This window comes from Pseudorca crassidens, chromosome 8 (assembly GCF_039906515.1).
Source record: "Pseudorca crassidens isolate mPseCra1 chromosome 8, mPseCra1.hap1, whole genome shotgun sequence".
Taxonomy (NCBI): domain Eukaryota; kingdom Metazoa; phylum Chordata; class Mammalia; order Artiodactyla; family Delphinidae; genus Pseudorca; species Pseudorca crassidens.
This window is the reverse complement of record NC_090303.1, coordinates 62,044,488-62,070,644: the sequence shown is the minus strand read 5'-3', so window position 1 is coordinate 62,070,644 and position 26,157 is coordinate 62,044,488. Positions and strand designations below refer to the sequence as shown.

The 26,157-nt window shown below is 48.0% G+C and overlaps 1 protein-coding gene across 3 annotated transcripts in view; it reads right to left on the bottom strand.

Moving 5' to 3' along the window:
* Positions 1-18,395: 18,395 nt before the first annotated feature.
* Positions 18,396-26,157, bottom strand: part of ADCYAP1R1 (ADCYAP receptor type I) — a 55,223-nt gene continuing 47,461 nt past the window's right edge. For all 3 annotated transcript variants that reach the window (XM_067746660.1, XM_067746659.1, XM_067746661.1), the window contains 3 exons: positions 25,879-26,008; positions 24,442-24,483; positions 18,396-23,220 (listed from right to left, as the gene is read on the bottom strand). In XM_067746660.1, coding sequence (XP_067602761.1) covers positions 23,032-23,220; positions 24,442-24,483; positions 25,879-26,008 — 361 coding nt within the window. In that variant the 3' untranslated portion in view covers positions 18,396-23,031. The remainder of the gene's footprint in view (positions 23,221-24,441; positions 24,484-25,878; positions 26,009-26,157) is intronic.

Sequence of the window (26,157 nt, the reverse complement as noted above, 5' to 3'; positions counted from 1 at the left end):
ATGAAATATACTGTTACCTACCCATGAGAATAACTAAACTTTTAAAGATCGACATACTAAGTGCTGGTGAGCAATTTTAAACTCCATATACTGCTGGTGGGACTGTTATGTTGTACAGCCAGCCACTTTGGAAAAGTATTTGTCAGTATCTCCTAAAATTTGACATATACATACCTTACTATGTCCCTGCTGTCTGATATTTGGGGGATGACTCTTTCAATTTCTGTGTCTTCATCTGAAAAATACAAGGATATAAAACAAAAACAAAAAGATTCTTACTACATAGGGGTTGTTGGGTAGATGAAAGGTAAACATCTTTATGAAAAGCTTAGAGCAGTGCTTTGGTATGTAAGTTTAGTTTATCTGTTTTTTTGTGGGGGGGGTTGTTTGTTTGTTTGTTTGTTTGCGGTACCCGGGCCTCTCACTGTTGTGGCCTCTCCCGTTGCGGAGCACAGGCTCTGGACACGCAGGCTCAGCGGCGATGGTTCACGGGCCCAGCTGCTCCGCAGCATGTGGGATCTTCCCGGACGGCGGCATGAACCCATGTCCCCTGCATCGGCAGGCGGACTCTCAACCACTGCGCCACCAGGGAAGCCCTATCTGTTTATTTATTTAACAAAATGAATGAATATGATTACTTCTAGTTTATTTCGGAAGGATCATAGCATACCAATATTTTTTCTACATGAGACCTGGACAAGGCCTGGTTCGAACCAGTGACTGAAATTGTGCCTATTCATTCACTAAATATTTCCGAGGGTCCAAAGCTCCCATCAGCGGCTTTCAGTGACCCTGAGAATAAAGTCTGCAGTGGCACCAATGGCTTCAAGAACTCTCCACTGGCCTTGAGGAGAGTCTAAACTCCTGAGTGCAACTTTGCAAACTCGGGCCTCTGGCTACATCTCCCCACTACTCCTTCTCACCATAATAAAACCCTTCAAGTGCCTCCGAAAAGCCATGTTCTCTCACCCCTCTGCTGCTTCCTCTGTCACAGGGTTTCTCAACCTCAGCACTATTGACATTTTGTGTGTGTGTGGGGGGGGGGGGTCCGATGGGTGATTCTTTGTTATGGGGACTGTCCTCTTCACTGTAGGATGTTTAGCAACATCCCTAGCCTCTACCCACTAGATGCCAGTACCACTTCCTCCTCCTTCCAGGATGTAACCACCAAAAATGTCTACAGACATTACCAAAAGTTTCCTATGGGGCAAAATCACCCCTAGCTTCCAGCTGGGAACCACTGTTCTATTGTGAGTGCTTTTACCCCCACTTGCCTGGCCAACTTCAACTCATCTTTAAGATTTCAGGTTAGATGTTACCGTTGAATCCCCAGTGTCAACACCACTGCTATATTCAAACACATAGGTGATCAGACAAACAGCAGCATCGCTCAGCGCAGATGCAGAGGAATGGGAGGACCGAGGAAGCAGACGTGAAGTGAAGCACCACTGACTGGTAGCAGGTTGCACAGGAGGGTGAGAGCTCCGTAAGGAAACAGTATGACTCTGAAGTTCCTGCAATGATAGGGTTATGAGAGTGTAATATATCAGGAGGGAACTGGAAAGAGAGGATTGGGTGGGAGAGGATAAAAAGAAGGAAATAATGAGTTTGGTTTTTGAAACGATAGAGGCGCCTGTGGAAAAGCTCGCTGGGGATGCTCAAGAGAAGTGAGGGCTCAAGCAGGAGAGCAGTGAGCAGTTGCAGTACCTTCTTTCTTACCCAGAGTTAAATCTGTGCCCTTAGAGGGGCCATCCAAAATTGGGTAGAACTCACAAATTCCCTCTCCCTCCCTACCACCCCATGCCACACACACACACACACACACACACACACACACACACACACACACACACACATCTCCTCTGCCTTCAAAATCACACAAAAACTGCTTCTGGAAAAAAGCCCAATTTTTAAATGGGGTTGGGATGGGGTGAGAAGATGGAGAGAAAAGTGGGAGAATGACAGTGGCAGAGAGGGGAAGCTGTCTTCAGACCCTGTCTTCGCTCTGGGAGGAAGGACCTACAGAGCTGGCTCAATAAAGCACGTTAGTCTGAACAGCTGGTGCTATCTAGTGGCTGATCCTTATAACTACTGCAGTGGAAGTGGAACTGATACCTGCTTTGAGGACCGTCAAAGGCAGCCAGAGGGGAGGAATGGGGGAGTTAGGGAATCAGGAGAGGAGAGCGGTAGTGATTGGAAAGGCAGACATGAGATGTTCTTCTGGGACCCAGGATTCATACACCCAGCTTGGAACAGGGTTCCTGAACTACATTCAGGCTGCCCATTGGTGGTCTTCCATCTGCAGTCTTCTGTCAACTTCTGGGAGGCTGGCTTGTCAGAGCCACATCATTGCCTTATAATCCTCCCCAGACGCCTGGTCCCTTTTCTTTGCCTGATCAGAATATCTCATGTCTGGTTGATGTTGTCCCTTTCTGATGTTTTCTTCCTGATTATTAGCAGTCTTTATTACTAGTGCTTGGATATAGTATTTCTTGTTTGGATATCCAACAAGCTTTTAATTAGAGAAGCAACAGGAAGAGATATTAAGCTGTATTAATGCAACTGAAAACCCAGCACAGCTAAAAGAAAGATAATCTCATAGATAACAGTATTGTTGAAAATTATAGGAACAGCTTCCAGCAAATAACTAAATGGAAAATCCCAGAGAGGGTCAATTGTTGTTAGTTGATATTTGTAGCAAAGTACAGCACTTAATAATGTGGCTGTTTCTTATCCTTGTGGGAGGCAAATAACAAGAGTTGGGATTTCCACTTTACATTGTAACTCTGGTTCTTTTTTTTTTTGCGGTACGCGGGCCTCTCACTGTTGTGGCCTCTCCCATTGCGGAGCACAGGCTCTGGACGCGCAGGCTCAGCGGCCATGGCTCACGGGCCCAGCCTTCCCGGACCGGGGCACGAACCCATGTCCCCTGCATCAGCAGGCAGACTCTCAACCACTGTGCCACCAGGGAAGCCCTCTGGTTCATTTTTAAGGGCCCCAGGTCCTGCAATAATGAGCATAATAAAAGTTTAACTTAGAAATAATCCTTTCACCATCAATTCCCAGAAAAAGGATCTCTAAGATGCTTTTCATCCCAAGGAATGTCACAAAAATGACCTTATATTAGGTCATCAGATAGACACTGAAATAGATTGTTTGCAAAAACTGTCACAATTATTCCCCTCCCTATATTTATTCCTTGAGTCTGGGCTGGCTTTGATTTGTTTTATCCCCCACAAAACACCATGGAAGACACTTGCCAATTCTGAGCCTGGGCCTCACGAGGCTTTGTGTGCTTCAGCTCAATCTCTTAGAACCCTATCAGCTACAAAGCAAACAACTCCAGGCAGCCTGGTGGAGCTTGCAAGAACACACAGAGTAGAGACAACCATCCCAGCAAGACATGGTGACACATGGGAGGGACCAGCCAAGATGAGCAAAGCCATTCGCAGATACCTGGGAAGGCCCAGTAAAAAACAGAAAACCACCCAGCTGATCCCAGCCCAAATCAGCAGTCTTCAGAATCATGGGCTGAATAAATGGTGATTGTTTTAAAACTCCTTTGGGGTGATCTATGATATAGTAATAGCTAACTCTTATAAGCATTATGGCTAAATTACATCTTAGAAAATTTATATTTCCTGACTGAACAAGAAATCATGATGCCAAAAAGAAGACATTTGAGGAATAGGTCAGATGGTATGAAGGAAGTTGGGCCTTCTCATGTTGCCTGTCTGAGGACTCCTGATTTCCCTCTGGAGTAATCCAACCCTTGCTGTAAGTAACCCTATGTAATCGTTAGTACATTCTAGTTAAGCAGAGAGAGGCAAAATTTTAATAAACTATAATTCCTGTTGTTCCCACACTTACCTAAATTGTTATTTATTTTATACCTAATTTAATGTAATAGTTGATTTTCCTTACTGTAGATTTATTTCTACTTCAATTTATATCATTGTCTACAATCAGACCAATTTCTGTTTTCATGTCTCTTTCAAGATATTGCTCCCCTGCTCAAAATTCTTCAAAATCTGCCTACTTCTTACTGCATAAAAATGCCTCTGAAAACAAAAATAGTGAAATAAATTTAAAAATTGATAAACTGGACTTTATAAAAATTTAAAGTGATTGTTCTTTTAAAGATACTATTAAGACCCAAAGCAATCTACAGATTCAATGCAATCCCTACCAAATTACCAGTGGCATTTTTTTACAGAACTAGAATAAAAAATCTTAAAATTTGTATGGAGACACAAAAGAACCTGAAGAGCAAAAGCAATCTTGAGAAAAAAGAACAGAGCTGGAGGAATCAGACTCCTTGACTTCAGACTATACTACAAAACTACAGTAATCAAGACAATTTGGTACTGGCACAAAAACAGAAATATAGATCAATGGAACTGGATAGAAAGCCCAGACATAAACCCACACACCTATGGTTGACTTATCTATGACAAAGGAGGCAAGGATATACAATGGAGAAAAGACAGTCTCTTCAATAAGTGGTGCTGGGAAAACTGGACAGCTACATGTAAAAGAATGAAATTAGAACACTCCCTAACACCATACACAAAAATAAACTCAAAATGGATTTTAGACCTAAATGTAAGACTGGACACTATAAAACTCTCAGAGGAAAACATAGGAAGAACACTCTTTGACATAAATCACAGCAAGATCTTTTTTGACCCACCTCCTAGAGAAATGGAAATAAAAACAAAAATAAACAAATGGGACCTAATGAAACTTAAAAGCTTTTGCACAGCAAAGGAAACTATAAACAAGACAAAAAGACAACCCTCAGAATGGGAGAAAATATTTGCAAATGAATCAACGGACAAAGGATTAATCTCCAAAATATATAAACAGCTCAAGCAGCTCAATATTAAAGAAACAAACAACCCAATCAAAAAATGAGCAAAAAACCTAAATAGACATTTCTCCAGAGAAGACATACAGATGGCCAAGAAGCACATGAAAGGATGCTCAACATCACTAATTATTAGAGAAATGCAAATCAAAACTACAATGAGGTATCACCTCACACCTGTTAGAATGGGCATCGTCAGAAAATCTACAAACAATAAATGCTGGAGAGGGTGTGGAGAAAAGGGGACCCTCTTGCACTGTTGGTGGGAATGTAAATTGATACAGCCACTATGGAGAATGGCATGGAGGTTCCTTAAAAAACTAAAACTAGAATTACCAGATGACCCAGCAATCCCACTACTGGGCATATACCCAGAGAAAACCATAATTCAAAAAGACACATGCACCCCAAGGTTCACTGCAGCACTATTTACAATAGCCAGGACATGGAAACAACCTAAATGTCTATCAACAGAGGAATGGATTAAGAAGATGTGGTACATGTATACAATGGAATATTACTCAGCCATAAAAAGGAACGAAATTGGGTCATTTATAGAGACGTGGATGGACACAGAGACTGTCATATAGAGTGAAGTAAGTCAGAAAGAGAAAAACAAATATCATATATTAACGCATATATGTGGTATCTAGAAAAATGGTACAGATGAACTGGTTTGCAAGGCAGAAGTAGAGACACAGATGTAGAGAACAAACGTATGGACACCAAAGGGGGAAAGCAGGGTGTGGTTGGGATGAATTGGGAGATTGGGATTGACACATACACACTAATATGTATAAAACAGATAACTAATAAGAACCTGCTGTATAGCACAGGTAAATCCACTTCGTTGTACAGTAGAAACTAACACAACATTGTAAAACAACTATACCCCAATAGAAAAATTTTAAATTTTACATTTTAAAAAATGATACTATTAAGAAAATAAGGACAAGCTACAGACTGGGAAAAATATTTGTGAATCACTTATCTGATGAAGGACTTGTATAAAGAATATATATATTTTAAAACTCTCACAAATCAATAGTAAGAAAACAAACAACCCAATTTCTAGAAAAAAGGATATAAACAGACATTTAACCAAAGGAAAGATATGAGTGGCAAATAAATACAGGTAAAGCTGTTCGTCAGAATAGTTCATTAGGGTAATGCAGATTAAAACTAAAGTGGATATCACTACACACATTAGAATGACAAAAATAAAACTAATACATGAAAAGATACATGCACCCATAGTAGCATTATTTACAATTGCCAAGATATGGAAGCAACCTAAGAGTCCATCAACAGATGAATGGATAAAGAAGATGTGATACACACGTGCGCGCGTGCACACACACACACACACACAATGGAATACTACTCAGCTATAAAAAAAATAAAATTTTGTCATTTGCAACAACACGGATGGACGGACTTGGAGGGTATTATGCTTGGTGAAATAAATCAGACAGAGAAAGACAAATACTGTATGATATCACTTATATGTGGCATCTAAAAAATACAGCAGACTAGTGAATATAACCAAAAAAGAAACAGATACAGAACAAATTAGTGGTTACCAGGGGGAAAGGGGAGGGGTAGGGGATTAAGAGGTACAAACTATCATGTATAAAATAAGTTACAAGGATATATTGTACAACACAGAAAATATAGTCAATATCTTATGGAGCAAAACGTTTAAAATTTGTGAATCACTGTATTGTATACCTATAACATATAACATTGTACATCAACTATACTTCAGTTATACTTCAGTGGAGGGTAGAACTTGTACTAGAACAAGTCTAACCTTCAGAAGCAGAGGTCAAGAAAGTCATCACCTAGCTGACGCCTAGGATAGAGCAAGAGCCTGTTGCTGAGAGACAGGAACTGTAAGGTTGGGATGCTGATGTAAAGGCCACAATACAGCATGATGTGTGAAGTTGGAGAGCAGAACACAGATTTTCCAAGAATCAGGTTTTCAGTCAACATTTTAGAGAATCCCCAAACTAGCAAATGGGGGTCAGGGAATATTTATCCCCAAGAGCATCCCGTTTCTCAAAACAAGGCCAACAGGAAATGAGCTGCTGAAGCATAGCAGTACCTGGTAGGGGGAAATCCTCCTGAATCTTGCTTTCAAGTGTAGCCGTGGAAAACAAGGTATAAAGGAAATCCCTCCAGTGTGAAGCTTGAGCTCGGCCAGGTATGGTGAATGATGGGCTGGGGGAGAAAGAGAGCACAGAGGGCCACAAGGATCTGGGAGCACCGTTCTTTCCACAAGTAGCTAAGAACATGAGCTGCCTGAAATGTGCTTCTGTTCCCCACGGACAGCTAGTCTCAGCTGAGCCAGCCCAGCCCAAAGACCACCATCTCCGGAACCAAGTCTGGCTGTCTGAAACTGGGACTAATGGGAAGGCTGAGATGGGGTGGAAACCCCAGAGATCATCATGGGAAAGAACTTGTGTGATGAGCTCTAACAACCAAATGAGGAAAAGTTAGGGATGCTCAGAAAACATCCATGGCATTTGAAGGTGCTGGCCTGGAGGGTATCTGCATATCCAGCCCTTTGGGCGCCACTGTGCTGCTCTAAATCACAGGTCCTAGTGCCAACATCAGAGATAGAATCCTGGAGAGTCAGGCCATAGGAGCAACCATCCAACATGCGCTAATAAGAACAAATCAGCTTAACAGAATCAACTTTAAAAAATCAGCTCAACAGATTTTTAAAAGAAAGCTACTTTTAACCAAGTCAGTGTTGGGTGGTGTTAGGGGCTCTGAAGAAGTATGAAGAAGCATCCTTCTTCAGAAACACTTCGGTGCTTCTTAAGGAGGGTAAAACCAGCCTCTGTGGGCCACTTTGGAAATTTTAGGCGGTGGGGGGGAAGGGGGTTTGATTATCACAGCAATTGGAGTTGGGGTGCAACTGGTACTTACTGGGCAGGAGCCAGGGACAGTACATATCCTGCAATACACAGGGCAGGTGCACACTATAAAGAATTGTCCCACATTCTGCACGACTTTCCAACATCCTAACAGACCTTTTGCCTTCTGTTATGTAGGCAAAAACCATGTAGGTTTTTAATTAAAACCTGGGCCAATTGTAGGTTACATTCAAACCTGGACCAGGAACACAACTCCTGGTTATACTTAAACACAAAGTATTTGGAGCGTAGTTTCAAAATACATTGCATTTTCCCCGGAAGCCAACTGCTTTGTTAATCAAGGGAGGATTAAATTTTCATGAAAAACTTTACTGAGATTTGCTCCTATTTTTAGATAATCACGTCAGTGACAACAGCACTGCCAGTTATGTTTGAGTCACTGGCATAGCTCTAAGAGTCTGCATTTGCAGCTGCTGTATTCCTAGTGCTAAGATGTATAGGGACAAGCATCTCCCTCTTTAGGTCTGCTAGCGTTGTCAGCTACTGAATATATATCATTACAATTTAATGCCCGTTTCTTTCTCCATATTGCAGTTAGACCATCATATCACTTTTTTACATTAAATATATATGCATATTATATATATGTATATGTATATAGGTATATACATATAGACACAAACACACACACGTATACTATGAATTTCATTTTAGGAGACTAAAATGGGTGCTTCAGTCATAATGAGCTACATTCCGTGGCAGAAATTAACAACCTGGGTTAACCCCTGTGACTTCAAAACGGCCAAAGTTTATTTCCAATGTAATCCGCAGATCCATACTGTTCTTGGCTCCAGCAGAGGCAACAAGAACGTGACAAAGCTTAAAGGGCTCTTTAATGCTTCAATGGCAAAGTGGTCCAGCTCACTTCTGCCACAGTTCGTTGGCCAGTGCGCGTCACATGCCTATGCCTGACTTCAAGGACCTTGGGTGAATGCCATCCCAAGAAAGAGAAGGATCGGAATATTCAGCAAAGCCCTAACGACAATCCAAAGTGTTATGTAAAAGGAAGGTAGAACTTCATAGGATCGTTTGCTGCTGCGTTAGGAAGATCCTATCCCATACAAACTGGAGAACAATAACTGGTTCTAAGGTCAGTCTGAATCACAGTGATCACGGGAACCTTTGCGGAGGAGGTGAGATTTGAAAGGTAGATGCCGTGTGGTTCTGAAAATAGAGGACATTTCAAAAGCAGGCCGGGAAGATGGGAGAACTGGAGAATGACACACATTGAGTGCCTACTATATACAGGCAAGAGTGGACACTGTGTACAAAGTTTCTATGCAGAAGCCATTTGCCCTAAGTCACACACTTTGGGATTCCAGTGCAGGCTTGGCTACCCCAAAAGCCCAGGGGTTTCTTTCAATTACCCAGGCAGCCACTGAGCAGGACAGCAGGCTGAGCAAAGGCACAGTGGCTGGAAACGGCATCAGGCTTGTCGAATGGAGAGAGGACTATGGCCTGGTCACTGGGGACCATGGAATTCACTCATTAACACAAATGTCACTGGTTAATTCTCATGCAACACGATTTGTTTGTGCCCTTGGGGCACAGGAAGATGAATAAAACACTCTCTGCCTGGGAGACATCACAGACCAGAAAGAAGAGGGGTTACCTTGGGAAGGCACATTGGATTAAAGGACAGTGTGGTTCTGGGATACTGGCATGGAGAACGGGACTTATAGCTGTGCAGGACAAGTCAAGCCTGAACTCCCAGGAAAGCCAACTTCTCCTTGCCCCCAGAACCATCTGTCAGGCAGCCGCAAGTACTCAATGCCAGCAATGGCAGGGACTTGCATTCTACCAGTTTACAGCATCCCCAGTTCTCTAGAGGGACTCTGCTCTGAATCCAGACTAAATGAAACTCTTCAATGCTTGAACTGTGGAAAGTCTGAAGAACGTTCCAAGATCCCAAATTCAGGCTTTGGAAGTGTCTGAAACATGTCTGGGGTCAATGCTCTGTTTTAAAATAACCATCCACAACCGGAACTCAGTGGGAATTGACACTGATTGAAATTTGAACCATTGGATGTAAAGAATTATAACAATTGGGAGAGAGGTTGGACTGAACTACCTGTTCCCATGGGTGAGTGTTTGTAGAATGGTAGGAAAGAGAACTGGTGACATTAACCAGTTACCATGCTTTATTTTCACTATAGCACTTATCTGAATTCATCTAATCGTCCATTATTTGTTTTCTTCTTTCTTTCCTTCTCCACCAGAATGTAAGTGCCCGTGAAAACAAGACTGTCATATTTGCCGCTGTGTCCCTGAGGCCTGGAAGAATGCCAGGATCATAGAAGGCACTTGTCAATAGGTGTCTGTAGGATGAATGAATATTTTCTAATGTGCTCAAATCTAAACTAACCTTCAAGGCGTGCTTTCCCTGATCCTGAAACTAGACATCATCTTTCCTGGGCTTCTTTGATAGCACATGTTTTTGTCTGGATTCCCAAGAAGTAGAGCCTGAAATGGAGCTTCTTGAGCAAGGAACTTATGGAGGGGCTGCCCTTGGGAGAAACTGTAGAGGCGTGAGGAAAGCAGGGAGGGGCAGGGGAAGGAGTAGGCAAAAATGTCGTTTCAGCAGAATCAGCCTCCTCCCGACCCCGCAGGGGGCTCTGGAGTGTACAGGGCACCAGAGAGGCGGTCCCACCCGGAGGGCAGGGGGCGGGGGCCACATCGGTCAGTCTCCAGCCACAGGCAACCCCGGGTGGGAAGTGTGGAGAGGGGGTAGTGTTACCTCTCAGGCATCCCTCAGCAAGCGTCTGGAGAAGGGGCAGGTGTATGCTGTTAGCAGCCCACACCTGCAGCAACTGGACTGGCGAGGGAGCCCTGGGCGGTCACCAACAGCATCTGGGCACATCTCTCTGTTTGCCTTCTTTCAGCGTATTTATCAACTTCCCTACAAACAACAAGCTCCTTGAGACCAGCATCCTTATCTCTTTCACCTTCGTGTCCCCCAAAGCATGGGAGAGACGACATGGCAAACATCTCATTGAAAAAGTGAGGAAGGAATGAACAGATAAATGCAAACACTCATGTTTACAATTAAGTGTGAATATTCTTAGACACATATTCACTTCCTAAATGACACCAAACATATGTTTCTTACATTTATGTGACCTTCAGAAATAAATTTTCTGTATGATCAGGAAAACAGTGTAAGCGCGTTCTTCATCAACAGGAAATGCGGAGGATTAAACCCACGGCAAAATCTTCTCTAGGCCACATTCTTTCCACAGGCGATTTAAGATATAAGTTTTTCCACCCGATGTTAATTATATTAAATATCTTAACTTGCTCTTATCCCTCATTATCTCATTTATGAGTCACCGTATGGAAACAAGCCCGGTTAGCAGAACACTCCATTCTAAGGAGAGCTCCTGCGATCTCCAGGTTAGGGCCGGGCTCCCGGTGTTGATAACCAAGTGACGGACAGAGGGCAGTGCAGACCCATGCACCGATTTTTTGCCAAGACAAGTCAAGATGGGAGACTTTGCCCCTAGACATTTTGGTTGGAGGGAAGAATTGGCTCTTGGTTCCCGGGCTTTTTATATCTGCTGCTGCCTCACCTGCTTCAGGTTAAGTGACTGGTTGTGTCAGGACCTGTTTTCAGTTTTTCTCCGCTGGTGATGCAAATGAATGACGAGGCAGGACCACTCAGCAGGTTGTCTGCAGAGCCCATGAGGCCTGTCTTCTGCCCTCTGTGTGCTTCCCTGTTGTCTGCCCTGCAGGCCAGGGCCCAGCCTCAGGCCTTGGGTCACTGGGAGGTTTGGTGCAGCCTGGACGTCATGCAGGTCCACGGACCAGTTAGACCTCTCCTCAAACCTCAGTGTGTGGTTCCATTCAAGGATACGGCTTTGGCCAGTCCTGGGGTTCCAGTCAAAGCAATGGTTGCAGACGTTCTGGGGCCAGGGCTGGGTCTGACATTTCGATTGCTTGAGTGGGCCAAATACGGCAGCATTCCCTTAAACGTGCCTAAAGATAAAACCCATTCCATCTTCAACTCATCCCTTCCCCTGCATCCCTTTCACTCCAGCGAAAGGACTGCTTTCCGGCAAAGTTCCTTCCCGGGGGCAAATAAGGACTGAAAAAGGATGGGTTCCTTTTCCAGCAGGGCCTTTCCACCACCATCCCCACTGTTTCCAGGGCCTGGTTCTCACACCTGGCAGTGCCCTCTCCTTCCTTCAAGAGGCAGGGATGCAGACTGGACTCTCATGAGAGAACTCTCCATGGTTTCTACCAACACTGGGCCTGACCCAACCCATCCTGGAGGGAGAAAAGACTCCCAGTGAGCCCCTCCCCTGAGCCAGCTGCCGGTTCTTTCCACTTAGCCCTTTTTGTGGCCTGGACTCAGCTCTAGAACCCTGGGGCAGGCTGGGACGAGCCCTGGATTTTGGTGAGAGAGGCTCATGGTTCCTAAAGGTGCTAGGACCTGCCCCTAATAACCAGGGTTAGTAAGGACTGCAAAGTGACAAACCCCCTTTCGCGCCAGCTGCCCATCCTGCCACCACCAGGTGACTTTTAGGTCTCAAACCCCTGGGAGGTCTGGATGAGCCCTGGGCTCTCCTGTGGGGAGGCCACTGTGGTCCCTTCAAGCACTGCTGCCTGCCCTGTGGAGCCTGGGGTGAGGGGTGCCCCTTAACAGACACCACTCCTCCCAGCCGGCCGCTGGTTTCTGTCCTAATCTGCGTAAGTCAGGAACAGTTTAGGGACATATGTGTTTGCCTATGTATTTTCTGCTTTCTTGATTAGAATGTATTCCCTGTAAGAAAAAAAAAAATTCTTATCCTTAACTCATAGTTTTACTGCCAGGTACCTAAAGAACGTAAAACCTAACAGAGGTACCATTAATATTTCTTGTATAAATGTTTAAAACTCAGTGTGCCTTCAGTACAGAATTTTATGAGACAACATCTAAGAGGCATTTAATCAGATCTGGGCTCTTGGAAAGCTTTTCAGAAGAAAGTGAAAAATGTCTTCACTATAATTTCTCTGCTTCTAATGTTTTTTCTTTTCTCTCTTTTTTTTTTCCCCTCATTCATACTCAAGCTTAAGAGCAAATTCTCATGGAAAAGTTTACTTGTCAAACCTCTGCCCCAGCTAGAGCAGACAGCTCTAACAGTCAAGACACGATATGCTACAAGAGACTGAAAACTGAACACCGTCTCACATGCGGGGCACTGTTGAACAGACCATGAGCATTCTGGAGATCCAGTTAAGAGGAAGTTATGTTGGAGATACATTTAGTTTGGGTTATGATTAAGTAGTGTACTATTGCTTCAGTATATAGTTAGATTATCACTACCCTATGTTCTACTCAGCATGACATACAAAGGCAGAGGGCCAGAGATCGTATCATAACATGAAACGTCCTACAGTGTCCAGCACTGTGAGTAATGCTGGAGAAACAAAGTTTGGCGTGTATCGAACCAGGCAGTAAGCTGTGAAGAAAATCTTCCAGTCAACAAATATGTAAAATTTTAAGTGGAGGATTCTGTTCTCATTGGTGCTGAGTCCAAACTATCAATAATAAAACACATATTTTGACCATGTGACTGAGGTCCATTTCCATTATCTGTCTAGAAAATGATATAAAAATTGTTACCCAATAAAGATAGAATCAAAAAATGTACCGCCAAAAAGTAGGTTAAAACTATCATAATACAAATGTTATGTTATTTTTCTGGATTTTGTAATATGATAGTTATCAACTTTTTTCATCCTAAAAAAATCCATTTGACACCTAATTTTGAATATTAAATTTTTCATTTTTTATTAAAGAGTACCTCCGCCAAAATTATATGTTTCAGGCCCCATAAAACCTAGATCTGCCTTTGTTCACATCAGATAAATTGGCCACAATCTGCTCTCAAATAGGTACAGTGTCTTGGAACTGTCTGTGGGGCTGGAGCCAAGTTCACTCAGCTCCCTTCATGGTACTTACTGCACTGGCCCCTGCCTGTGCCAGTGTCCCTGGAGATGAAGAGTCAGGATTACCAACTGAGATCATGTTTAATGCATAGGAATAGATGCTTCTGCTAATGGAAGGAGTGTCTAAAGAAAAGGGGGTTGAGGAGAAAACCACAGACAATTCCCAAGCATCAGGGAAATTCGAAAGATGTGAGCTCCAAAAGAATATCAACTCAAGGAAAGCACTGACTGCCAAGCCATGCCCAAGTCTAGATCAAGGGCAGAGAGGAGGGACCTGGAGTGAGAGAGGAAAGGCAGTGAAAATATAATTGACTGAGGTAGGGGCTATCTGGAAGGCAAAGAGAGAGGAGAGTGACTGAGCGGGGTGGCCTGGGAGAAAGCCCTGAGCGCGCCAGAACAAAGATGCTTCCCGTTGAGCTGGCTGGGGAGAAGCCAGCTAAAGCTGGGGCTTCACTCCCAGACCCCATGAGAGTCTATGTGAATTGGAACAGATGTAAATGATGGTTTTATACAAGTCTTCTGGCACTCACGAGTGTAGACGGCTATCGGAAGATGGTTTGGGTTTGCTTTTGTTTCTGCTTTGAAATGGGCACTCAGTTTCTTTGAAAGTTGGGGTTGTTTGCAGAGTGAGAGGAGGTCAGTGTTCAGCCTGCTTGAATGAATTTCATCCGGCTTCACTGGCTAAGACGGAGGCCCTCTAAGGATTTAGATTCTGCTGTGCAGCCTATGATCTAGCAGGCAATGGACTCTTAGGAGCCAGTTAATTTCTGTGAGAAATGCTCAAAAAAGGACCATACCAGGACCAGGGTGAGGTGTGTTTGCTTTTTTACCAAAACACATGGGTGGTGCCAGGAGGTGACTGTGGGTGAGAGCAGGCTGTCACCCTCTCTTGCCCCACATATCCATCATTGACCCACATCTCTTCCAAATTATCTAAGTCAAAAGCAGTGTGCCAGCTCAGCCAGCGAAGCTTCAGACTTTCTTTCCCTTTGTTGTGCATTGAATTGTGCCCCTACCCCCAAAAAGACACACTGAAGTCCTAACTCTAGGTACCTATCAATGTGACCTTATTTGGAAAAAGGGGTTTTGAAGATGTAATAGGCTAACATGAGGTCGTACTGGATTCGGCTGGGTCCTAACTGCTTTATTTTCTTCATAACATTTTCCTCTATCTGAAACCAGCGCATTTCTTTTCTTCTGTACTTGGGATGTAAGCTCCTGAGAGCAGGGCCCTTATCACCGGTGCTCACCAGGGACAGAACAGTTTCTGGCACATAGTAGGTACTCAAGAAATAATCATTAAATGAAGAGTCAGATGCTCAACAAGCATTTGGTGAATCAATAAATGAAAGGTACAAACCCTATTGCCACCATCCTCCTTCTAAAAGGATTTACACCCCAAGCCTGTCCTTTACAGAAACAGAGGAAATGACAATTTCAAGAAAAACTATCTCCATATGAACATATACAATACCACATATTAAAAGTTAGAAGAGCTCTTGGTGGCTGAGTTTCACACGTGGAATCCTTAATCTTGCATCCACGACAGGGAAAAAAGGCCATCTCTAAGATCAGATCAGAAGAATGGCTGTGACAGGCATCCAGCAGGGGGCAGCCTAAGATAGTTGGGAGGCTTAGAAGCACCTAAGTTGGGTTCACTTGAGGACAACTGACAAAAATTAAAAGACCAAAAAAAAAAAGTGAACTACATCACCACTCTGATGATCCCCCAAATTAAAAAGACATTAAATAATGTAGCAGCTGCGAGGGAGCAGAATCCACTCAGGAAATGCAGTCATGAGGGCGCAAGAAAGATGTAGGAAACCGGAACTGAGGCAAACATGCCCTCACACCTCACACCTCACACCAGAGTAGGTCCCTGTGGGTGGACATAAGCAGCTCCCTCAATTCTGACTGGGAACCATCTCGAGTTATTCTTTGGTCCAGGTTGGAGACTGCATCCCCCAGTCTGTTTCCAGTTGTAGAGTGGGACATCAGTAGGATCAGTTAGCCTCTGGGTTTTCACAAGTGTGGATGAGCTCAGTGACCGTCAGCTAAACCCTGAAAGCTTTGGGGTTTTGAGACTATGGCACAAACTACCGTTTGCCCGCCAGTATCCATCCTCCCTTCTATTTTTACTAAGGGTGCATAACATCACCTGCCTTGAAGTGTAGCCTTGTGATTAACCGTTGGCCAATGAGATGTAAGCAGATCTGAGGCTTCTTCTAAAAAGAAAATTAAAAAACTAGGAGGGAGCTTTTGCCTTCTCTCACTTTCCCCTGAGTCTGGTGACATTCAGACCTCTGGGAGCCATTCTGGGACCACGAGGTGACCCTGAGAGAGGAAGTCACATGCTAAGGATGGAGGAGCAGAAACGGAGAAGCCTGAGTCCTTAGAGGGACCATACAGCCACCATACCAATTCTGGAGTGCCTACCTCTGGACTTCTTCAATGTGAGAAAAATTAACTTCTGTCTTCTTTAAGTCACTGTTCATTGGGGTTTTTCTTTTATAGCCCACTGAAATGGATCCTACTTGATTCAGAGATGGACTTCTACTTACTCTGATTGAAAATAAATGACATCCATGGGCTGCTTTTCTCCTGGAACTTTCTGCTTCCTGTCCCTAAACAGTGGCCTGGGAAGAAAAGTCAATTAAAGTTCACGTTGCTGATGTCCCTGCTTGTCCTCCCTATGCCGGGAAGTTAATCATTGTCAAGCCTCAAGGTTCTCCAAAAGGGACTGTGATGCCCAGCCAGTGTCCTTGGGTAGAAAGTCTAGAACAATGGTTCCTAAAGCATTGTCTGCAGATCAAGAGCAGCGGTACCTAGAAACTTCTTAGAATTGCAGATCAGCATGCCTTACCTCAGACCTGCATCAGAAGTTCTGAGGGTGGGCCCAGCAATCTGTATTGTATCCAGCCCTCAGATGATTCTGAGGCATGCTAAAGTCTGAGAACCACTGGGTACCCAAGAGGAATTGCTCACACCACCTGGAGCAAAGAGCGTCACCAGAAATAACCAAGGTTGAAGGCATTCTTTTATGGGGCTTGGGACAAAAGAGAGCTGGAAGAGTTGACTAGTCGGGACGAATGGATAGAGGAGACAGGATTTAACAGGTGCTCATCTGAACTAAGTCTCTGGTTGGTCTTCACAGTTGCCAAGAAATTCAAGACTGAGATGGAATTCAAGGCTTTCCATTTACTTTTGGTTCTCTTTGCTTGTTGAGTGTGACCTCTCTCTGCGAGTGAAACATATAGAACCTCAATATATCATGGTCACACCAGTAAGAATATTTTTCTAAGCACTAGGGAAGTCATCTTGGCGAGCGGTCAGCATAGTCTGACACACAAGGAGACTGATTTTCAACCTTCAAGGGTAGGTTCCATTTTGGAAGCAGCTCAAGATATCTGCCAGGTAAGTCATATGACATAGCCTGATCATTTCCCTTAGGAGTGGAAGACGAGGTGGACCTGGAGAGGAAAGAGCAGGGGTGATCTCAGGCAGCCTCCCAGCTGGGGAGCACCCGCACCGGATACCTAGGAGCTTTTGGCGAGTGGTCTAGCTGCCTGTAGGGATCCCGTGCAGTTGGGCTGGGATTCATCTTTCCGTTGATTTGACTTCCCCAGAGTGGCCCACCTGAACACCGAAGGGAGCTGGCTCTGCAACTGCTGTAGACCTCAGGCCTGCGGTGGTAGGCATTTATTTCAGGACTTTGTAACCCTAATGTTCGATCTAGAAATTCTCCAGATGTAGGAGCCTGACCTCCCCAAGGTTAAATTTCCAGCCTCATTGCAGCTAGAACACAGTCAATCTGATGGACTCATGTGAGACTTTGATTCAGAAGTGAGCAAGTGGAAGAAAGGGGCTGCACGTGGAATTGGGCTTGCTGGTGACAAAGACAGCCAAGCTATTTGCTTTCAAAAGTGGTTAATTGTGAGGTTGGGTCCCTGGCACAGAAGAGACACCCCTGAACTGGTAGCAGCAGCAGTCAACAGCTTTGCCTCAGTTCCATGACATGATAAGGCTTGAGACACCTTTTCTGGTTTCTCCAGCCTCAAAAGAATTCTATGAGCTGCCTAATATCCTCTCTTCTAAACTTACTTTCTGATTCATCAGCTAAAATGATCTTCTATAGCTAGCAACTAAAAATTCTAATATAAATATGGGCATTGGAAGTTGTGGAAAATCAATAGAACCTCAAGGAAATGGGGGTTACCTGGAATTGGTTATCTGGTCTGGCAGGGGCTGATGACTCGGAATGTCCAGAAGAATTAGGGGAGCCTGTGGTTACCTGTGGAATGAAATGCTCGCTGCAGGCAGGCTTTGGGGATAGCCAGTGGCCACTCTCATAAAACAATATAAAGGCCATGAAGCAACAAAGACTATGAGGTGAGCTGCTTCCATTTCTAGGAACGCAGAACATCCAAGTGACCTCGATTCCACTCGGGTTGCATGATCCTTGCAGGTCCTTTTGAGGTCAGGACTTTACTCTTCCAAGTCCATTCTAAGGTCACGCAGGCCCATTCGCATACCGTTCTCGAAAAGGCTACAGGACCTTATAGACTGGATTACTCTGGGGGATCAGATTTCCTCCCCTTCCACCTCCTCTCCTCCCTGCCCTCCACTTCTGCCAAGTTACAGCCACCAGGAAAAAATGATAAGACATTTATTGAATCATCTATAGCAGTTTGACATTCTTAAAATCCCGGACAAGGTTGTGAGCACAGCAGTAGCAGTGAGGTCTGTGGGGCTTATCTTTATTGTGGGAGATGAGACCCAGGTGGGCCCAGCTCCCACAGCGAGCCTGGACCACGTCTGGGAAGCCAGGGGCGTCCCCACTCCAGCCCTCACAGGGGCAAAGCTACAGAAGACAGACATAAGACAAGACACACATGGCCAAGCACAGACACATCCCAGGACACTGAGTTCAGGAAAAGGAGAAAAATGAGCACACAGCCCTTGAGGGGTGTCCCAGATTCTTGAAGGATTCCCATGGGGGTGGCATGGAAACACTAACATCACCCACATGGAAGTCTCATTCTATCCGAAGAACAAACGCCCAACTAATGGGAATAAACGTGGAATTCTGTGTCCATCAGCGCCCACTGGCCTCCCCCTCCACCCCCCAGTGCTGGTGGTTTTGCAAATGGGGCCAAGGTTAACCCAGGAGGGCTCAAAGCAGTTGACAAACAGCATGGGGTCCCCCTTTCAGAGGTCTTCACCCCAGTAAACAGCTCACACCTGTGTAGTTTCCAAAGCCCTTCCATATGCAAGGGCATCTCACCTCAACCTTGCCCCTGACCCGTGGGCCAGACTGAAAATCATGTCCACCCATTTCTCAGATTAGGAAGCAGAGGCCCAGAGAGTGCCTGTGCCTTGGAGCACAGAGCAGGTGGTCAAGTGAGGCTAGAACGCAGGTCTCCCCTCACCACGCCGACTCCACTGTCCCTCCTGCAGTCTGGAGTCCCGACAACCTCCGTAACCAGAGCCCTTCTCCTGCGCAAGGCTGAATATTTTCTGGTCGGAAGCTTTACTGGGTGTCTTGTCCTGGCTCACGTGCAGGGGGGCACATATTGGCAGGCCATTTCCCCATTCAGGTTTGTAAAGCATACCGGGTCCCCAGATGGTGCAGGCACTGTGCTAAGCCCACCTGTCTGTGTCTTCTCATCAGCCCGATGGGGAGGTTTGACCTGCAGATCTCCAAGTTTCCTCCCAGCTCTAGTACTTTGTGAGTTTCCCCAAAGATACATGAAGGAGTCCAGGCCAAACAACAGCTCAGTGGCAAAACTGGAAGACACCCAGGTCCCCTGCTCCCTGCTCAGGGCTCCTCCAGAGGAATCCATAGTCACTGGGCCCAAGTAGGAACTTATGATGACAAAGCGCTCCCTGCTTTCACTCTGAAGTGGCCTTGAGTGGATCAAGGGTACTCACAGAATTACAAAGAAGCCTCTTGTAGCTTTCCTTCCGGGAAGGGAGAGGGTCAGATGAAGGAGGTGGGTGATAACGGACTTGAGGGTACTTCAAGGCTCGGGCCCCAGCTCCAGCTCTCTGGCCCTATGCCCTAGAGAAGCCGGTTCAGGGAGGGGTGTGGGTTAGAGAAGGAATCACTGCAGGCCCCTGGATATGTCAAGGAGGGTCATGGAGCTGCCCACTGAGACAGAGAACGTGGCCTGGCCTCAGGCATGGTGGGAAGTCATGAAGTCTGTCGTGCTGGGGACCGCCAGAGAGCCCCTGAACCCCGATTCCCACACTCCGACCCCTCACGGTTTCCCTGACAGGCTCAGCATCTTTGTCTTGGAGTCCCATTTCCCCCAGGGCTAGAGTCTCTCTCTTGATACTGCTTGACAGCACAGTCATGACAGAGGATGAGAGATTTCTTCATCCCAAGGGAACACTGCCTCCCCTGGGTGAGTTCTGTCCCTTAGGATTGCACAGCACAAAAACAACCCCTTTCTAGAGACATGGAGTCAGATAACTGCTCCTCTCCAGCCCAACCGTTCCCAAGGCCCTTCGGCCCCTCCTCACTCAGCATGATTTCCTACCTGTTCCTGGTCCAGGTGAATACTGCAATCCTTGCCTGGAGCCCATTCCCAGGAGATGGCTGATGTCTAGACGAGAATCTCCGAGATACAGTGGGCTATAAAAGCTAGCTAGTCTTATTGCCCATTTTACAGGTTTGAAAAAGCAGGTCAGAGAGGGAAGGGTGGTACCCAGACCTTATACTGTCCCCCCACTGCCTGTGACCCTGAAGAACAGCTCCTGGAGCATTCAAAATACATCGGGCGCATCTGCTCACAAGGCTGGCAATAATTTGTTCAGAGACAAAAAGCAACCAACAGGAACCTGGAACCTCTACGAGGATGCAGGCCCACAGCTCAGGGGGCAGCACGGCATGGGGATTCGGGGTAGATTTTGCTTTTGCTATTTTGTGATGATATATGTATAAGATCAAACCCTCTTCTTCCACAGTGAAGCAGACCTGCTGGTGGGGGCGAGGATGAAGAAACAGGGTCCAAACTCAGGGTACCGCTCCTAGGATCTGGGGGTAGCCATTGCCCACCCAGACGTGGCACCCTGCCCCAGCCGGGACACAGCTGGGTCTGCATATCATGCCCTGTCCGGCCGTCCCTGGCCTGAGCCTTCCCTCTCACTGTGGTGTCCAAATGTAAGAGACAGATGTCCCATTTCTAAGAAAGGGAGAGTACACAGCATCCAGCCTCCCTCCACTCATACACAAACACAGACGTTTCAGAACCGCAGATGATACACATAACAATGATGTGTGCCCTTTTACCCGCCCTGGCTTTGAACTGGAGAATTACTGAAGCACAGAGCCTGGAGAAGCACTAGAAGTCGCCTCATGTCATGAATGGGGAAACTGAGGCCCAGAACAGGGATCACTGTGTCCAGTATCTCAGCAGTCTGAGCCCAGCTGGGGCAGACTGTGTGTCTCTGGACACCCCCTCAGGTAACACACGTGGCTCCCAGACAGAGGGAAGGGGATCATGAGGCAGGTAGGTGTAGGGTGGGAAGGCCGCCACACACTCCATGGCCAGCCTGAGTCGCCGTGTGTGCCTGGAGCAGGGAAAGCAGGCCCTGCCCTCCTCTGGCTTAGCCAAGACCCAGGGTCCACAGTGCTTCCCTGCACATGGAGCTTATCTGTAAACCAAGCACTAGGCCCTTCTCCAGCCACTTCGAAGGCCTCTCCAGGAACACGTCCCTTCGTCCCCTGGGCCTCTTCCTCTCTATAAAACCAAGCAAAGCAACATTCCCCATCCTCCCAAACTCTCCAAGTGTTCCAGAACGTGCCCGTCAAACAAGCCCACACACACACTTGGACAGAAACACCACAAGCTGACACAAACGAGGGGGGCCCCGCACAGGGGCCACTGCATTCTAGCACTTTCCTCCACCTGTCCTGAACCTGGTTCTGCCCCAGTTTAAATTCTTAGGGTGTGGTCTGGTAACTTGTGGCTGGGCAGCCAGGACAGGAGTTTGGGTGCAGCCACTCCTCCCATCAGCAGCCCCTGCTAACAAGCATGGCAGGTGTGGCTTCCCCTCCCAAACCCTACGACACCCCGGCATCCGTGCTGACTCCATGTCTAAAGCGCACAGAGGGAAGTCTTTGCAGAGGTCTCCAATTTCATTAGCTGAGCCCAAGCCAGAGAAAGCTGGTGACGGAGGCTCCTCGTGGTCTGGGGCGGTGGGGGGGCGATGAAGGGGAGCCCTGGGCCCTGGGCACGTGGAGGTGTAAGGTGCTTCGCGATTCACTGATATCACAGAAAGGTGGCTGGTTCATCCCAGTCATGGCTTTGACTTCGAGGGGGAGGGGGAGGGCTTAGGGGCTCTATATGGTGAGCGTAGTTGGGGAAGAGTTTCTCTGAGGCATCCATCTCTCAATGTTCTGCAACCGATGCCTGGGGACAGGAGGCACAGAAGGGAAGCTACCAGATGAACCCCCGCCTACCTTGAGTCAGGGGTAAACTAATGGAGGTGGTGAAGGTCTTCTTCCATGGGTCCCTCCAAACTCTTTCCATCTCCATTCCAATCACATCCACTTTTCTGGCTCCTGGCAATTTTTCTTGGGCCAAATGAAAAGCACCAGAACTTTCTCTGGCCTTAGCCCCACATCCAAACTGAAGACTCTGACTGGAAGAGCCCTGGAGCTTTCCCACTGTCTGATACCCAGGAACTGGGCACCTGGATACCAAGATGTTGGGTGAGCATGGGTCTCGCCTGCACCGAAAAGCACTCCACGCTGGACCTCTGGCAGCCTCGGGGACTGGGCCAGGCCTGAAAAGAGCCACAGGGTGGCGAGTAGACTCAAAGAGTCCATACCGAGAGTCAGACACTGCAGGGGGGCTGTCAGGCAGGGCCCACCCCGAATCCACCAAAGCAAGGTCACCAGCCTCAGCTCACAAGGCCTCCCACACAGGGTCAGGCGATCACTGAGGCTGGTGGGGACGGGGTCGGGTGGAGCTGGGGACCTGCCTGAGGTGAGCAGGGACACAAGGTAGAGGGGGAGGGATGGGACGACTTTCCCAAAATTAAGGAGTATTTACATGTCTGGGGTCAACGCCCAGGGGCCCACGGTGGGCGGGGCCAGCGCCAAAACGGGGAGGGGAAATACCCGTCTGCGCCCTGCATCCTTCTCCCACCTCGGGGAGCTGGGCTCCCAGCCCAGGGCCAGCCCGAAGGGAGAGAAGAGGCACAGCACGCGTGGGCCGGCGCCCACCCACCGGAGCCCCAGCCGCTGTTCCGAGGAGAGGAGGGGGCAGGGTGGGCTCAGGTGGCCAGGTTGTCGGCTGGGAGGCCAGACATGCGGATCTGGGAGCTGCTTTTGCTCAGGATGGAGAGCTGGGTGCCCCCGTTCACCCCGCTGCTGGCCAGGGACGGGTGCCGGTGCTTGAAGTCCATGGTGAAGTAGCGGTTCACCTTCCAGCTCCGCCACTTCCGCTTGATCTCTGCCTGCACCTGCGGGGGGCAACTCGGGCGGTCACTTCTGGGCAGACACCCTCCCACACCTCACCTGCCCGCCGGCCGGCCCTGGGGCCCCTCCCAGGCGGGCACTCCCATTAACAGCGGCTGCAGATGAGGATCGCCTGGAGAGCTTTAAAAACCCAGATGCCCAGACCATACCCAATCTCTGGGGTGGGGCACCCATATGTTTTAAAGCTTCCCAGGGGATTCCAATACGCCGTTAGGGTTGAGGATCACTAAATAAAGCACCCTTCTGGGCCAAGACCCTCAGGTTGCTCTTAGCATGGCGCGCGCAGGGCATGCCCAGTTTCAGCGTCCACATACCCACCCCCTTCGCCAGCACTTTTGTGCGGTGCAGGCACCCTCCACCTCCAGTTCCGGCTCCCACTTCCACCGTCGGTCCTGACAAGCTACTTGTACTCCGACTTCTTGTGTCTCCCAGCCACTCCCTGCAGGGCCCTGTCTGCCTCTCCGTATCTACCCTTATCTGACCCTTCTGTAGGTGGTCTGAGCTAATCTTCTTATTTCTCAGATGCAAAAAGAGGAGGAAGCCTGCCGCGGTCACCCAGCCAAGGCCCAAGCACTTGGTGCAATGGTTTCTGCCCGCTCTCCAAAGCCATCCGCCCATTCAGCCCCCATCCCCATCTCAGCATCTCTGTTCCGCACTCTGCTCGAAAGCCTCACCCTAACAGGCCTGGAAATGGAGCATTGCTAGAAGGTTCCAAGCCGCTCCCCAGGGTCCCTCAAGTCCCGCTCTTACAGGGGATGGGTTTGGGCAGGCAGGCCGGCCTGCTGGGGGCAGGGCTGAGCTTTGGATAGCTCCCCACTCAGCACCCCTGCCCATCACCAGCCTCAGAAACTGTATGTACCATTTCCTGTGCTTTGTCCTTCCTCACTTTCGGTTCGCCCTGACTAAGGTGTGTCTTATGGTGAGAGCCCTCCCAGGTGGGTCTGCACGCAACAGTTGGTGCCTTTATGGAGGGAGCTCGGCTCTGGAGGCTGGGCCTCAGCTGCACAGCAGGCAAAGCGGGAGAGAATCTGGCACAGGGTGGAGGCCGTCAGGAGACGCCGGCACAGCTGCCGGCCCCCTCCTGTAGGTGCTGGGAATCTGGCAAGTCCAGGTCGGGAGGATCAGCCCTGTGCGCCCAGCAGGCCACAGCCCTGTCTGCTCCCCAGCAAGCTGGACCTCCACTGCTAAGAAGGCCAGGATCTTACCTCCCCATTCAGAAAACAGTAGAGAACAGCCACCACAAAGCCCTAGGGAGAGAAGACAAACAAAACCTGAGAATGCCAGCAAGGAGCCCTCCACCCGGGGTGTGTGGGAGGCCGCAGGAGCAGCGAGTGACACCAGGAAGCAGAAAACTAAGATGATCTGAATGCGGGCACCTGCCTGGGCATCCGTGGTAAGATGGGAAAAGTTCCGTTCCACCAGGCTGGCCACGTCCATGAAGCCAAGTGGCTGGCGGGGGCATTCCCTCCCACTGACAACCCTGGCTTTGGATCTCACATTCCCTTGGTCAAATCCTTCCCATTCCCAAGGGCCAGCTCTAACCCACGTTCTAGAGGAGGCCTTCCCTGCACGCCCCAGAGTGCTCTCTGGGCTCCCCAGCCAGCCCGCAGGCCCCCTGAGGGCAGCAGTCCTACAGGACAGAGCAGTCCTGTCTGTGTCCACCACCACCTCCCCACTCCACCCTCCCGCGGCCAGACACCCTCGTACGCAGAACACACAGAACACCACAGAAGTGCCTGGGGCAGAGTAGGTGCTCGGCTCGTCTACACACATTCTTGACTTATATTCTGTGCATTCAGAATTCTTGTGCTGAGACAGGAACCCCAGGCTCTGACTCCCAGGCTGGGGCTTCGTCAACAAACCTCCCAGCCTTCCCAGGCTAAGAACCCGAACAGGTAAAATGGCTTTGAATTAAAATGGGGCAAGGGAGAGAGTCCGGTCAGATACACAGAATAACTTTGCGACCATCGAGGTCAAATACTCCTCTAAACAGCTGGGCTAGGGAGAGGCGCTCTATCCTGGGGACTTTCAAGGGAGCCACCCACCGCCTTCACTGCCCCACTCATGCGCCCACTATTTCATTTACTCACTACGCGTCCTCGCACTGGCTCACTCACCCCTTCACTCACTCATTTACAGCCCCGTTTACTGATTCCTTCATGCACGGACTTACTAGTCTCTGGCTCTCTCATTCCCTGGATCACTGATTTACATATCTGTTTGCTCATCCCCCCGTTCAGCTCATTCAGCTCCCTGTGACCAGATCCTGTGCTGGGGATCTGTCTTACTTGGGTAAGACAAAGCTCCAGCACTCACGGGGTGCACGTTCTACAGGCTGCAGTCAGAGAGGTCTCTTGAGGCCACTCTGCCCACCCCCGGGGCCGATGGTGAGGGGCGGGGAGCTGCCGCCTTTGATTGCCCAAGGGAGGCCTGGCTCAGGACACCCAGACGCAGCAGCAACAAGAAAATAACAGCGTGTCTTCTCGTGGGAGCCTAGTGGGCTCTCCCAGCTCCCTTCTAATCTAGTCCTATTATTCCAGAGGTGGAACCCAGAATAGGTTAAAGACATAGAACCACCAGCAAGGGAGAGGCCAGGGCCCTGGCTCCCCATGAGTTCTGCCCTCCACACACACCACACCTACCTGGAAGGAGCCCAGCCCCAGCTCAAACACAAGTCTCTCCCTCTTGCTGACGTCCTCTGGGGAGAAAGCAAAGACCGTGTAGTGGATTCCAAATAGTGGGATGAGCAGCAGGGTGGACCGGGCGAGCCGTCTGTGGGGAAAGAGCAAAACCTCTGCTCCGGGAGCTGCCAGGGCTTGGGGCCAGAGCCATGCAGGGCAGAGAAGCCCAGTCCCAGCCCCTACTCTCCCCCGGAGCTGGGGCCCCTATCCATGGGCTCCCTCAGGATTCTCTCCCGGTGC